At 43.3% G+C, this 16,288-nt stretch overlaps 1 protein-coding gene across 9 annotated transcripts in view; it reads left to right on the forward strand.

Annotated features, from left to right (window-relative positions):
- Nucleotides 1–16,288, forward strand: part of DMXL2 (Dmx like 2) — a 90,911-nt gene that overhangs the window by 47,967 nt on the left and 26,656 nt on the right. For all 9 annotated transcript variants that reach the window (XR_003092652.1, XM_025197014.1, XM_014517050.2 and 6 more), the window contains 7 exons: nucleotides 679–844; nucleotides 2,379–2,643; nucleotides 5,205–6,289; nucleotides 7,461–7,652; nucleotides 9,354–9,430; nucleotides 10,195–10,325; nucleotides 13,298–13,546. Coding sequence is in view for 8 of the 9 variants with exons in the window: in XM_025197014.1 (XP_025052799.1) it covers nucleotides 679–844; nucleotides 2,379–2,643; nucleotides 5,205–6,289; nucleotides 7,461–7,652; nucleotides 9,354–9,430; nucleotides 10,195–10,325; nucleotides 13,298–13,546 (2,165 nt within the window). In the remaining variant the exon portion in view is untranslated. The remainder of the gene's footprint in view (nucleotides 1–678; nucleotides 845–2,378; nucleotides 2,644–5,204; nucleotides 6,290–7,460; nucleotides 7,653–9,353; nucleotides 9,431–10,194; nucleotides 10,326–13,297; nucleotides 13,547–16,288) is intronic.

Below are 16,288 nucleotides of genomic sequence, written 5' to 3' on the forward strand. Positions count from 1 at the left end.
AGCTGACCCCGCCAGATGCATATCCAACCTCCTCTTGAAGACCCCCAGGGTAGGGGAGAGCACCACCTCCCTTGGGAGCCCGTTCCAGACCTTGGCCACTCGAACTGTGAAGAAGTTCTTCCCAATGTCCAGTCTAAATCTGCTCTCTGCTAGCTTGTGGCCATTACTTCTTGTAACCCCCAGGGGCGCCTTGGTGAATAAAACCTCACCAATTCCCTTCTGTGCCCCCGTGATGAACTTATAGGCAGCCACAAGGTCGCCTCTCAACCTTCTCTTGCGGAGCCTATAAGTATATAAGGGGTGTTCATCAGGATCTAGGGGAACGTCTGTTCACTAGAGCGCCACAAGGGATGACAAGGTCAAATGGTCACAAACTCCTCCAAGACCGTTTCAGGCTGGACATAAGAAAGAACTTCTTTACTGTCCAAGCCCCCAAGGCCTGGAGCAGACTGCCACCAGAGGTGGTGCAAGCACCTACTCTGGACTCCTTTAAGAGACATTTGGACGTTTATATTGCTGAGATTCTGTGAACCCAACTGACTTCCTGCCCCTGGGGCAGGGGGGCTGGACTCGATGATCTTCCGAGATCCCTCCAGCCCTAATGTCTATGTACTCTATTAAAAGATTTTACTTCTAGTAATTTAATTGAAATCATGTGTGTTGGCTTTCTTTACATAGGTCTCAGCATGATGAAAAGATGACCGCATTTTTCAGCCACAATTTCAGTGAAGATAGATGGCGCAAAGCAGCTTTGAAAAATGCTTTTGCATTGTTGGGAAAACAACGCTTTGAACAGTCTGCTGCATTTTTCTTATTAGCAGGTTCACTGAAAGATGCCATTGAGGTACTTGTTTAAAAATATGAAGTACTATGGAATTTCAGAATTAATGTTAGATTTATGCTCTCAAAACATACTTATAAACAGGGATCCTGGTTTTCTCATTTAAAAATTGCAAATTCTCTGATAGAAGTGTTAAAATCTCTGATTAAAACCCCCAAATTTTCCATTTTTCCATGATTAAAATGAAATGCTACTAAATATATATAATGCAAAAAAAAAAAACAGGTTTTCTTTGAAATGCCACATATATAGAGTGCTGTTTCAAAGGAGAAAATCTGTGTATTTTTTTTTTAATAATACAATTCTGCAAATCTTTCAGTGCAAAAAAAGCCTAGTGCTAACTAGAGGTGAACTGATACATCAGTCTATATTGTGTCGGCACCAGTACAAGGAAAATTGACATTATCGGCAATTGTCGTTTTTTGGCTGATGTGGTCAATAATGCCACTGATAAATGCCATGTGCATGCACATAGCCACAGCAATCGTGAAGCCAGCCCAGCAGCTTGGAGAGCAGCATCCAGCTAGTAAGTCTGTTGGGGTGAAGGGGCAGAGGGGAGGGAACAGATGTGGGGGTGGAAAATCAAGGCTTCCATGGTGAGGGAGGGAGTGGAGTTGGGGTCAGGGGCAGACACTTCCCAGCCAGGGCAGGGTGTGGGACAGAGCTGCAGGTGGCTCATTCAGGGGGCACGGGGAGGGAGGGGAGGGCGGCTTCTGCGGCTGTGCGCACCCCCAGGTCAGGTATAGCTGGCATGTGGCCCCCAGATCTGCACATAGGGCAAGGGCAGGCTGCTGCTGTAGGCTGGGACTGGGGGCTATGCCAGGCTCTTCCTAGCAGGGGGTGGGGGCTGGGCTGGGGCTGCGCTTGGGTTGGGTGGCAGCAGCTCTGGGACTGGGGCTACGGGAGCTCAGCCATGGCCCAGCTCCTTCCAAACTGCCAGAAAGAACCCGACACAGCCCCTGGCCCCAGCCTGCAATGGCAGCCCACCCTTGCCCCAGGCACAGATCTGGGGGGCACACACCCCTTATGCCTGCCCTAGGGGTGTGCGCACTGGTGGGAGCCGCTGCCCCCCTGGATGAGCCACTTACAGCTCCATCCTGCAACCCACCCTAGCTGGGCAGCACCTGCCCCAGCCCCACTCCCTCCCTCCCTTGATCTGCCCCAAGCCCCTTCCCTCCCCTCTACCCCTTCACCCCAACAGACTTACCAGCCAGACACTGCTTTCCAAGCTGGTGGGCTGCATATCAGCAATCAGATCAGTATCGGCCAATATTGCTCACTAATAATTGGCCATCAGAATCGGCCCCAAAAATCTTTATATGTGCACCCCTAATGCTAACACTTAAAGCTTGTATGTATTCCTTTTAAAAGCCTTTATATATATTAGTCCATTGATACATGACTACACCAAACAGAATTTCTTTTATTTATACATTTCTTTTATAAAATATTTCTTTTATTTCATATATTCACTTGTATTTTAGGAGAGTTATGCTTTCCAAATTCAGCATCTTGCATTTCATACTTTGTACTGCAGGTGTGCCTTGAAAAAATGGAAGACATTCAGCTGGCAATGGTTATTGCTCGTTTATATGAATCAGAATTTGAGACCTCTTTCACTTACACATCCATTCTTTATGAAAAGATTTTGGGGTGTCAGAAAGATGGAACTGGATTCAGCTGTCCTAAATTGCATCCTGATCCCTTTCTGCGAAGTATCGCATATTGGATAATGAAAGATTACACTAGAGCACTGGATACTCTATTGGAACACACACCTAAGGAAGATGATGAAAATCCAGGTAGAAAAAATATCAATCTTTTTCTTTTTTTCAAAATATATTAGCATTAGAGCATTAAGTATGTAAATGCAAATTTTATATATGATTGGCATTTTGACATTAAAAGCATACACCTAAATGTAAAATAATGAAATGTCAGCAAAATATTGTTACAGTAGCTGCTATTGTAGGTGTAATTCAGTTGCATAATAAATCTCAATTAGAAACCTCTATAAAGGATTTCAGCAAATGAAAACTAATATTTTTTATTATCCATTTAGTTCTGATCTGATTTTATCCATGGGTAAAATGGCTACAGCATACTGTTGCCATGGATTTGGTATTAAAATACAGTTACCCCCTCTTTACAAGTACTTCTTGTTAAAACTCAGGGGTGAGCTGTTCCTTGGTTCTTTCTTTGTGGGTGATTACTTTTTTCACAAAAGTGGCCAACTACACTTCTCTCAGAGTGCACTCCCACAGTTCACTTGCCCTTTTGACTGCCAAATTGCAATCCCACTGTAGTATCTAATACATTACCTCCATCAGGTAGGGCTGGGTTATAGCCTCTACCACAGAGGCTTCTCAAATGCAGCAGAAAGAATAGAAAGAAAAGGGTTAAAAATAATAAAAGACTAAACAAAAGTTGCCATATCTCATCTTAACTTTTCCCTAATCAGCATAAGAAGGTCCACTTGAGCTGGATACTCCCCTTCACATATTGTATTAAGTAACATTTGGAGTCAAGGTTGCCTCTTAAAACGTGCTCCCTGTCCATGGGACTGGTTAGCCTCCAGTAACTTAGGGTATGTCTGCACAGTACACTTGTTCTGTGTATGATACCCAACCTCTATGGCTAGGGACAGGCATTCAAAAAGCCTGAGCCTGAATTGATTCAATCTTTGCAGGTTAGTCTAACCTGGCTAGGCTGAACTAGTTTGAAACTGGACAGACGTTCTCTCTGGACTGACGAAATGCAGACACGTGCCTGCAGTGGCTCAGGCTAGAAGCCAGGGGGTGGTGGAGCAGCCCTCCCTCCCCTTCTGCAGGGAGCTGAGCTGAAGGGGGCGTGGTCAGGCCCTGGCAGGACTCTCTCAGACTCTCTCATTAGGCGTGTCTGCCTCCATAGTCGCAGGCTTTGCCCCATTGGCTGCTCAGGGGGTAGGAGTGTTGCTAGCCCCATGCTAGCACTCTGACACAAGGGAAGGTGTGCAATGCATGTATCTGTTGATGATATGGAGCTTTTCAATCTCCCTCCCTGCTTCATCATACTTTCTGCAGAAAACTGACAGGCGAGCAAGCCACTGAAGGTGGGGGTGTGGAGAAGGGGGGCTGATAACAGTCTTTATCACCTGATTAGCAAAACAGTAGCCTCTCTCCACATTACTTCAAACTTCTTAGAAAGGCTTACTGGCTGCTCTGTTGATTAGCTCCAAAAGCCCTAAGCCATCAATGTTCTGTCTGCCCCAGTGAAATTGGAGAGAGACCCACACACAGACACCTCTCAGCATTAGCTAGCATACTATGTGCTGGCTACAGTCCTTGCTGTGGCAGAGGAGGAAGGGATCTATGCTTAAGCAGCAAGTAGTGAGAGTGGGGCACGGGGAAGCCAGTAGACCCTGCTGTGCCTGCAAATCTGTGCCAAGTTCCAGCCAGGGAGCAGAGAGCCCCGCCCAGCCCAGCCCAGAGAGCATGCCAGGATGCTGGGGGACTCTGATTTAACTTAAATCAGCAAGGGGTCTGGGACAGACATGGCATAAACAAATTTGAGCCAAATCAGTTAAGTATGATACTACATTCAACCAGGTTTATCTCAAACCAGTTTCAGCCATTTTCAAACTAGTTTCTATGCACTGAACATCTATTCTGTTACAGGTTTAAACCATTTTTTGATCACTTAAACCAGTTTATGTGTAATGTCTGTCCCTAGCCTATGTGAATGAGATGGCTCAGGTACCAGAGACAATTTAGCAGGATTAGCATGGCATCTGATTGACCCTGCTTCTCAGAAGAACCAGTTAGCCTAGGCAGAATGCTGCATAATGCATCTATACTTTTTCTAGTTCCAAAGATGGGTTATTCAGAGCTAGCTCAGATATCTCTGAACAGCACTGCATTGTCACCTTTACACGAGCTTCAGAACATTAAATATATTACTTCTTGATGCATCTTTAAGGAGGGTGTTTCATCACCCATATCTCAACAGTTATCCACACAGGATAACTCTCACCTGTCCTCTGCTAACTCCAGTGGTATGACAGAGCCAGCTTTCCCTGCCATGGGGGTAGTCTCCAATTCACTGGCCAAGACCAGCTTTCTTCTCGATTTAACTTATCGGAATTTCATAAAGTAGAAGCAACAGAGGCTGGTATCTCAAAGCATCTTTCTAATCAGTCATTTTGAATTATCACTTTTCTTCTAGCAAATGAGTGATTACGTATTGTTTTTGCAATTACATGCTGAACTGTTTCTAGACTTCCAGATTTCTGTGTAAGATTGTCAAAAAGCGTTGCAAAAAAGTTTTAAAAAACCGCAACTAAAGATGCGTTTCAGCAGATACTGTATTTTTCTAATTCCTCCAGTTATTGTCAAGTCATGCAATCCTGTGGTGTTCAGTTTCTACAACTATCTTCGGACCCATCCTCTGCTCATCCGAAGATATTTTAGCTCACCCGAAGGAACTCTAGCTACATTAGGTCTAAAAACTGAGAAAAGTTTTGTTGATAAGATTAATCTTATAGAGAGAAAATTATTCTTCACTACTGCAAATGCACATTTTAAAGTTGGATGCCCTGTTTTAGCTCTTGAAGTTCTTTCCAAAATTCCAAAAGTAAGAATAAAGCTCATTATTTCTACAACGGAAGATAAATCCAGTCCAAGTCCTACCAGAAAAAATGGGGTGGCAGAGGCCATGAGTGATGTTGCTAAAACTAGTGATATAGCCTGGTCAGCATCATCTGCTTTGGAGAGTAGTACTGACCCTTCAGCACAATTTGACTGGAGTCAACCAGCATTAAAACTGGATGATGAGCCTCTTACTTTTGATTGGGGAGGAGACAAGGATGATTCAGAGGAAGAAGAATGTGATGATGGCTTACTAATGAAAGGTTCAAAATTGAAATCTGAAAATGGAAAAGATGAGAACAGTTCAGATACTAATATACTACAGACACCTCAAGAGGAGGACTCTGATACAGGCAACACTGAGGTTGATGTCATTGCTGAACAGCTGAAGTTCAGAGCCTGTTTGAAGATCCTAATGACTGAACTTAGGACTTTGGCTACCGGTTATGAAGTAGATGGAGGGAAGCTCAGATTTCAGCTGTACAATTGGCTTGAAAAAGAAATTGCTGCTATGCATGAAATATGTAACCATGACGCAGGTGGCAAAGACTACTGTAAAACATATACCAGAGTTGATAGCGACCTACTTGATCATGAAGACGTTGTAGATAAACCAGATATCGGTTCATATGAGCGGCACCAGATAGAAAGACGCAGGTTGCAGGCAAAAAGGGAGCATGCTGAAAGACGGAAGTGGTGGCTGCAAAAGAATCAAGCACTTCTCAGAGTTTTTCTAAGTTACTGTAGCCTTCATGGGGCACAAGGTGGTGGCCTTGCTTCTGTAAGAATGGAGCTAAAATTTTTGCTGCAAGAGTCCCAACAGGTAAGACAATCTGTTAAATGGATTTCCTTGCATTTTGTTAGTCTTTTGCTATGAATTAGAAATATTAGTAATCTCGCAGTTACATTACTTCAGGCTGTGGGTTTTGTCAACTTGCTCTCACCTGATAAAATCGGGCCTAGATAGCATGTAGATTGCATAATATGTAGGTGCCACAGTCAGTCAGAGTGATTGGTGAATCAACATGGCACTTGTCCCTCATAGGCTGTACAGTTCTAACTCTTCACATGGACTTGGGGCAGCCTGGTAGTCTTGAGATGCTAGTTTTGCCTAAAGCTTCAATCTGGAACCTTGAATTGAAGCATGGAATTTAAGTTAGGTTCTAGTGTTCCAGCCAAATCCCCGTTTTAGTAATTCTGTTCTGTTTCCCTGTATTAATCAAACTAAACTTGGGCAAGATCCAATTTCCTAACTTTTGGAAATGGTGCCAGGAGACCTTACATGAGTGGGCTCTGATTTTAAGTGTTATTGTGAAGGCATCCATTCAAATAATATAGTACCCCATTATATCGTCATGGGGCATTGTCTGTATACTATTCTAGATAAAATGTCCCACAAATAAAGCTTGGAACTATAAGACCTGGATTCTGTTTGCTGCTCTGGAAGACCCTATATGATGCTGGCAGGTCTTTTAACTTCTTTTGTCTCAAGTTTGCCATTATTAAAGCAAAAATAACACTTGGCAAATAAGTGCTGCAGAGGTCAGTATATTGGTTATAAGATATCCTGAGATTGTCAAATGGCAGCTGTTATATATGTGCACATTTTAGTTACTACTCAGTGGCCTGAGCTTAATTATAAAAATAATATCTCAGCTCATTTTAGTGCTACTGTTTTTATTACTGGTGTTATTTTGTATTAAATAATTCCCACACTCACGGTTTAGGACCAATGTTCTTATCTATCTGCTATGAGTCAAATACATTGCAGACAATTTGAGTGTATAATAAAATGATATATATGGAGCCAAATCCTGCATCCTGGATGGCAGTCGGAGCCTTGGCCTCTGATTAAAATGACCATACAATCCTGTCTACATTATATAGAAAAGACATAGAGGAAAATTAACAGTTAAATTAAGGTTTAAAATGAGTGCTCTGTTCCCACTCTCAGCTAAGTGATCATCTTCCATACTGCATTTTCTTTTAAACAGGAAACAACAGTAAAGCAGCTCCAGTCGCCACTACCATTACCAACAACACTACCACTCCTTTCAGCAAGCATTGCTTCAACCAAAACTGTGATAGCAAATCCCGTGCTGTACTTAAATAATCACATCCATGACATTCTTTACACTATTGTGCAGATGAAATCTCCACCACATCCTAATGTTGAAGATGTGAAGGTAATGGCAAAAGAAATGATCTCTAAATACAAAATGTGATCTCATAGCTATTATTTATATATAAGGAGATGGGATGCAAAATAACATGGTGTATTGATTTATGCTTCTGGTAATGTTCCGCCTGTAGCCTCGGTAAATGGCTGCTATTTTTACCTTATCTGTCACTAGCCAACTGTTGCCACTTAGCTATTTCCCTCCCAATCCCATTCATCCATGAATGTCAAAGAATCTCAGCCCTTGAGGCAGTCAGCATGATTGACCAGAAATGTAGGTATAAGTCCTGAGCCAGATCCTCCACTGATGCAAATTGCTGTAAGTCTGTTGATTTTTAGAAAGTTATGTTGGCTTACACTGTCTGAAAACTTGGCCGCGTGTTTTGGAATGAATAATTGCTGAAGCCAAAAGCAGGATATTCAGAGAACATGAAGATAGATCAGAAAATCTAAGGAGTTTATTAGTCCATGAAATGGTTTACTGCTAACTTAATAGAAAGTCCTCAAATTATTATCCTGCAGATTTTAATTTAGTATCCATAGTTAAAGAAGAAAAATCTGGAAAATGAAACTTATTCTCAAACTGCTGAAAGTCAAATTAAAAATATTCTTTCTGGCACTTCCAATGAGTGCCTTGTATTTAACTTTCCTCTCCATCCTATTCTTCTTTCTCTATATATTAGCGTCTATTTCCATTTCTTCCTTTTAGCTTTACACCTCAGCAAGGCACTCTTTTCTCCTTACAACTGTGATATACATATTTGGATATTTGGATTTGCATTTTATGTCAAAACTGTATTTGAACAATAACATTTTTTTCTAATACAAACCAACAACTCAAATAATACAGTACTTATTCTAAGTACTGAAAAAGAGAGAGAATGGGACAGGAGATAAAAATTGTTAAGTTTCAGGCAGCATGAAGCTGCCATTTCCTTGTCTTTTTAAACTTCATATTTTTCCTTAGTGTTTTGACTGAATATAATGAAAAGCTGAAGTATTGTCCTTGTTGCTGGCAGACCATTAGAAAATTATAAGCACAATAATGATTTAGAGAAGGAAGATTATGGTTGTGAAAGAGATGTATATGTATGGATGGTTATTACGAAATACCCATGTGATGATTATGCAGCTCTTTACGTTCTTGGCTAACCATCATTATTTGCCAGTGAGTGTATATTGAATTGCTCCACAGATACTGAGAAATAATGAATATTCTGTAGCTGAAATGCCAAGAACAAAATGAGAATATGCAGTCAATTTAATATTATGAACATTTCTAGTTGTTCACTCCATTGGTGGTGACAGGGTGTTTTTTTTGGGGTGGGGAGGGGAGTTAGTATAATTTATGTTATACTGATATCTTATATAATTGGAATATCTCTTTTAAGCACCTTCACCTTAGAGGAAGAATTTTGATTGTAGTATTACATCTAATAGAAATCCATGTGTAGCTCAACTGTAATATAGCTAAAACAATTGAGATAGGATTTTCAAAATGCGATACTTTAAAAATAAAATAAATACCTTGTTTAATGATTGCTTTTCAATTGCAGTGCAAAACTACTTAAGGTACTGCATTTCTGCCTAATATGCCGACTTCCACATGAGTCAGTCCTCCTTAATATTTTCATTCTGATTTTGAGAGAAAAATGTCATTCTATACAGTCCTTTGAATAAAACCTAATGGTCACTGGTTTTCTTTTAGGTGTATACACTTCATTCATTAGCAGCTTCACTTTCTGCCTCTATTTATCAAGCACTGTGTGACAGTCATAGTTACAGGTAAAAACAGAACTTCTCTAACACTTCCATGTTTGAAATATATTGTGTTTGGGGGGGTTATATTTAAAACTAAGCTTTCAAAATGTAAATTCTTTGGGCATATATTTAAAGAAAATAGATTAAGCATGTGTAGACTTTTACATATTGTTACTTCCATATGTAATCGAAGGTGTAGGACTTTATGTGCCTATGTATAGGTAATACAATTAATGTTCTAAAAAGAAACTAGGGTTGTGAATAAAGCTACTGTTACTGACAGCTTATGAAGGTATACAGACAATTTATGAATTTTTGCTTCTGAGTTCACCTTTTAAAGGTGGCTGGACACTAAGAAACAAGGAGTCAACCCTGATATTGGTTTTATGGCACATTATAACCTCCCTGTTTTCTGAATTCTTCCCACACATGAAAGTTGAAAACGACCCTCTCCTCCCTTTTGATAGACCTTGATCTAGCTTCTTTTTTCTGCAAAATGTTTGTCTGCTATCTATGGAAATTTTTCCCCCCTTCATTTTCCAGCTGTTTTTTACTATGCTGAGCTAGCTTTTACTTCTCAGACCTGAAGAAAAATCTCTTACATTTGAAAGCTTGTCTAACTCTAATCCCAATTATGCATTTGTTCCAATAAAAAATATTACCCTAAGAAATCCTTTCCTTAAAATGAAAGATAAAAATGAAAAAGAAACTTACCATAATAAGTAGGTACTTTATTACAAGAATATTTGAAAATCCTTTTTAATGAGAAAAAATGGATTTATATTTAGCAGTCAAACAGAGACCAATCAGTTTACGGGAATGGTTTATCAAGGGCTGCTTTTGAGTGATCGACGCAGGCTGAGGACAGAAAGCATTGAAGAGCATGCAACTCCGAATTCATCTCCTGCTCAGTGGCCTGGTGAGAAAAGCTAAAGGTTATTTTAAACAACATCATTTCACTCCATTTTTCAAATTTCATCATTACTACGTACCTTATTTACCCAATTCCAAGATTACTTTAAATTTAATACCCCTTAATAATTAAATTCTATACATAGAAAAATGTATATTTCTTTTTTTATAATTTTCCATTGGATAGAATCTAATTATTGGAGGGCCATCTCAAATTCATTCCCTGCCCCCCTCCCCATCCTACCCCCACTGCAGCAGGGAAAGCAGTGGCAGGGGAGAAAGCAGCAGCAAGGAGGCAGGCAATTTGGGGGGAGTCAAGTCACCTGACCCCTTCCTCTTGCCCCCTGCACCTTGCTACCTGGTGCCCATCCACACCCTCTGCCCCCATGGTGATTGCACCCCCCCCACCCCCGACTGCCTGCTACCCTGTTGAGTCTCTCCCCCTCCTCCCTGTGCCTGTGCCCCCGGCACCTGCCTCCCCACTTCCCCCCTCTTGCTTGCCTCCTCCCCACCTATGACATACTTATCTCCCCCTCCCAATGCTTTTTATCCTCAGTTGTGGCTTCACCCCTGCTCCAGCCTGAAGCATCGAGCACATGGTAGCTCCAGCCTCAACCCAGCAAGGCACCAGTCGTTGCAGCAGCAGCTTCAACTCAGCCCAACCTGAATCAAAGCCAAAGCTACTGCCACCACCATTGCATCTACCTGTCTGAGCAGGGGCTGGAGCCACCACATGTTCCATGCCCCTAGCCAAAGCAGGGCCAGAGCCACAGCTGAGGGTAAACAGGGGCAGGGAAGACAGTAGGGTGAGGGAGGCAGGAGGTGCAGAGGCAGTGGGGTGCAGACAGGGGGGCAGGGGCTGGGGCTCCCACTGTGAGCCTGGGTCTGGCCTGGACCCAGAGCCAGAGCCACAGCTGCCACTTGCCCCACCACCTTGTACTCAAATCCAAGACAAGCTCCCCCCCATATTGAATGTGGAGAATAAACCTCATCCTGGATCCAAGTAAATATGGAAATCTGTTTCTCATTTCACATTTATTATTCTCCTATGACTTAACTTGCAGTGACGTGGTACATTCTATTAGTACACTAGGCCTATTGTTCCAGCCAAAGAATCTCAATAGCATATGGTAGTCAGCCAAAGAATTAGATATTGGGAGAAATGGTTTCCTTATAACAGACATTATTTGGCATTTAGGCCCTAAACACTTAAGTACATTTTTGTTCACATTTTGAAACAAAAAGATGTTTCATGCACCTTAGATGTCAACTTTGAGGGGCTGGTCAAGATCCTCAACATAAATGTTGTAACCTTAGGGGTTATTGCCTGAAAATTACTTTTCCCTCAAATGTCATGTAATTCTACCATGGCCTCCTCCAGCTCCATGTGTATATTTTATAAAAGTTGCATAGGCGTTTCCATTCAGCCAATTTTAATTTGTGTACTAACATTAATATAGCATTTTCATACAACACTAGAACTACTCATCCAATTCATGAGTTAAGAGGGCAAAGTAGGGGTGCACCAATAAAGATTTTCTTGGCCAATACCAACACTGATTATTAACCAGCCATATTGGCCGATACTGATCCCATAACCAATTTGGTTGCATATGACACCAGAGACTGCTGGAGCTCACCAAAAAAAAAAAAGGTTTATTTAGGTCAGTACTTTAAAATGTACTGACCTAAATAAACCTTTTTTTCTTTTCATTTGTTTTTGGTGCCTTCCAGCTATCAGTGCCCCAGCACTTAAAAATGGCGGTGTGGGTGCTTAAACTAAAGCTTGTTGAATGAGCTTTAGTCCAAGTGCTGCTGCCACCATTTTTAAGCTTGGAGACACTTAAGTGGGCAGAGCCGAGTGGGCTGAGGGTGGATGCAAGCTTCCCTCTGTGGGCTCAGGGCTCTCTGCTCTACTGCCTTTGCCCTGGGAGCCCCATGCCAGCTGCGCTTCTCCTGCCTGCCTGGCAGTGAGAGGCACAATTCGCCATCCCCATAGCTGCCAAGCAGGCAGGGGATGTGCAGCTGGTGCGGGGCTCCCAAGGGAAAGGCAGCAGAGCAGAGAGCCCTGACTCCACAGTGAGCAGCCCGGATCTGCCCCATGCACAAATCTAGGGGGCACATGCCCCCCTCCATGTATCTACCAGGGGGTGCATGCAGTGGCAGGGAGCTGCCCCTCACAGCTGGATAAGCTTGTGACTCCATCCCACTCCCTGCCCTGGCCCTGGATCCCATGCACAGCCCTGGCTGGCCAGTGCCCCAGCTCCTGCCCCACTGACTCCTTCACTGTGGGGGCCTTGAAGTGCCCCCCCCCCCACCTCTTCCCTCCCCCACACCCTTTCCTCTCCATAGACTTACGTGCAGGGAGCTGCTCTCCACACTGCTTGGCTGTTTTCTTGGCCATGTGAATGCATGTGGCCATGGACATGCACACAGTGCCCCCTGCGTCTTGCTCCTGGCAGCCCCAAGCAGGACCCTTGCAGGCTAGAATGCTGCCCACCTGCATGGGGAAACCCACCATGTCCTGAGGGAACCCAAGCATCTGGGGGCCCTAGCCAGATGGCATAATTAATTATATTTATTGGGGAACATTATTGGTTACAGTGGCCAAAAAAAGTCCATAGCTGATAATGTAAATTGCCCTTTTATCAGTGGTGATCTGATATGCAACTGATATATCAGTGCACCTCTAAAGCAAAAAGGGGAACTTTCTGGACAAGTCTGAACTGCCTTTACAGGATGAAAGACACGGGGCCAAAAGTAGCAGGTAGGCGGACAGCAGTTTCAAAAAGGAAACTATAAGAAAACACATTTTAAAATGTGTTAAGAATGGTATGATAATACTTTGATCCAAACTATGTCCAAGTGGCTGGATAATGATTTTGTTAGCATGAAACACATATAAGAAAAATATTGACTTTAATTTTCCTTACTTCTGTAACCTTATTTAAATTAGAACTTTTCTCCTCTTTCTTGCAGGTGTGAGCTCACTTATAAATCTCTTAAATTCAGCCCAGGATGAGGACCAACCAAAGCTAAACATCTTACTTTGTGAAGCTGTTGTAGCTGTCTATTTAAGTCTCCTGATACATGCCCTTGCTACTAATTCTTGCAATGAACTATTTCGACTAGCAGCCCATCCCCTAAACAGTCGAATGTGGGCTGCTGTCTTTGGAGGAGGAGTGAAACTTGTTGTGAAACCTCGAAGACAATCAGAAAATATTCCAGGTATGTTATTTGGGTTCCTTAAACTTTATAATGATCACATGCACTTTTGTAATTTTAGAAAAAGAGATGTTCAAATTCTCTTTTTATTTTATTTTTTTAAGAGTCCAAGTACATTGTTTAAAAATGACTTTTAAATTCAGGTTATATCCTAGCATGTATCCTATCATCAATAATTCCCTATAGAGTAAGGGGCTTTTTAGCACTTGTGCCATGCTGAAGGGGTAAACCAGATTATCAGAATTTTTGATGTGTGGACTGGCAAGAATCAAACTACTACTTCTCAAGTGTATTTAAAATTAGGAGAGAGAAAAAGAAAAATACAATTAGTTCTTGAAGTCGAAATTTGACTCCATACTGCCCCTTACAAATTGTGAGTACTATTGCAATACAGATAATACACTTCTTGACTTAATAGAGGGCATTTGTACACTAATCTTTTCATCCTGCGATGCACCAGAGATACGCCGCTTCAGAGCAGACTCAACTGCAGTTGTATAAGCGGCAAAATGTGCATCAGCATGCAGAAAATGGCGGCGGGGTGCTTTTTAACTAAAGCACCTCTGATGTGTTTTAGTTCAAAAGTGCACCACCACCATTTTCTCAGCGCTGACGTGCATTTCACCACTTATACAACTGTATGTGGTGCAGCGCCAGGTACTTCTCAAAACACCCACCGCTGTGGCATGTGCATGTGTACAAATGCCCAAAATGCCTTTTACCTAATTTCATAGATATTCAGGGTGGAAGGGACCTTGAAGGATCATCGAGTCCAGCCCCCTGCCCCAGGGGCAGGAAGTCTGCTGGGATTATAGGATCCCAGCAAGATAAACATCCAAATGTGTCTTGAAGGTGTTCAAAGTGGGTGCTTGAACCACCTCTGGCAGCAGTCTATTCCAAACCTTGAGGACTTGGACAGCAAAGAAGTTCTTCCTTACGTCCAGCCTGAATCGGTCGTGGCGGACATTGTGGCCGTTCGATCTTGTCATCCCTTGGGGCACTCTGGTGAACAGACGTTCCCCCAGGTCCTGGTGAGCACCCCTGATAAACTTATATGTGGCCACCAGATCACCCCCGAGCCTGCGCTTTTCCAGGCTGAAGTCCCATGGCTCTCAGCCTCTCATCATAAGGCCTGTTTTCCTGACCTCTGATCATGCGCATGGCTCTCCTCTGGACTCTCTCAAGCTTCTCCACATCCATTTTGAATTGTGGAGCCCAAAACTGGACACAGTACTCCAGCTGCGGCCTCACCAAGGCTGAGTACAGTGGGAGAATGACGTCCCGGGATTTGCTTGAGAAGCATCTATGGATACAAGCTAGCGTTTTGCTCGCGTTACGAGCCGCAGCATCAAATTGAAGACTAGTGTTCATCTTGTGGTCAATCATGGCCCCCAAGTCCCTTTCGTTTGTAGTGGTAACCAGCGTAGCACTGCCAAGCCTATAAGCATGCTGCAGGTTTTTCCTCCCAAGGTGGAGAACCTTGCATTTTTCGGTGTTAAACACCATCAGGTTCTCATCCACCCATTTACCGAGCCTGTCATGATCTGCCTGGATCACCCTCCTGTCCTCAGGTGTGGACGCTTTTCCCCAGAGTTTGGTGTCGTCGGCGAACTTGGCCAGCCCACTCCTGACACCAATGTTTACATCACTGATGATGTTAAAAAGTATAGGCCCTAGGACAGAGCCTTGAGGGACCCCACTGGTGACCGCGCACCACAACGATAGACTTCCATCAACCACCACGCTCTGGGTCCTACCACAGAGCCAATTCCCCAGCCAGCAGATCATAGTAAGGTCAAGGCTGCAGTTAGCCAGTTTTGCCAAGAGGTGATCATGGGATACTAAATCAAAGGCTTTTTTAAAGTCAAGATATACAACATCAATCTCTTCCCCCTTGTCCAGGTGATAGATCACCTGGTCGTAAAAGGAAATGAGATTGGTCAAGCAAGACCTACCTGCAACAAACCCATGCTGGGTATCCCTCAGGATATTGCTGTCAGCTAGCCTGTTAAGGATGGCCTTTTTGATAATCTTTTCCAAGACCTTCCCCAGGATAGAGGTCAGGCTGATGGGCCTGTAGTTTGCTGGATCTACTTTCCTCCCTTTCTTGAAGATAGGCATGACTTTGGCCTTCTTCCAGTCTTCGGGCACTTCACCAGAGTGCCAGGAGTTCTCAAAGATCTGTGCCAGGGACTGAGCTATGATGCTTGCCAGCTCCTTGAGTACCCTTGGGTGTAAACTGTTTGGGCCGGCTGACTTGAAGGTGTCCAGCCTGTCAAGGTGTTCCTTCACGAGGTCAGCTTCAATGGAGGGTAAGGAATCTCTTTCACCTGGGCATCCCTGACACACAGTGGGCAGGGGTGTCCTATGGGACTGGTGAAAAACTGACGCAAAGTACCCATTTAGCAAGTTTGCTTTTTCATGGACATCGGTTGTCAGTTGTCCCATCTGGTTTAGCAGGGGTCCAGTGTTGCCCTTGCTTTTCCTCCGGCTCCCCACATATCTCAAATAGGACTTTTTATTGTCCTTGATATTTGTAGCTAGCTGGAGTTCCATCGCAGCCTTGGCTTTCCTGGTTCGCTCCCTGCAGGTCTGGACTAGAGCAGAGAGAGTATTCCTCCTTGGTGGTGGTTCCAGTCCTCCATCCTTTGTAGGTCTTCTTTTTAAGACACAGGAGGTTCGCTAGTTCCCTGGAGAGCCAAGGGGGCTGCTGTGCCCTTTTGCTTCCTTTCCTTCCAGACGGGA

Source organism: Alligator sinensis, unplaced genomic scaffold (genome assembly GCF_000455745.1).
Source record: "Alligator sinensis unplaced genomic scaffold, ASM45574v1 scaffold250_1, whole genome shotgun sequence".
Classification (NCBI taxonomy): Eukaryota; Metazoa; Chordata; order Crocodylia; family Alligatoridae; genus Alligator; species Alligator sinensis.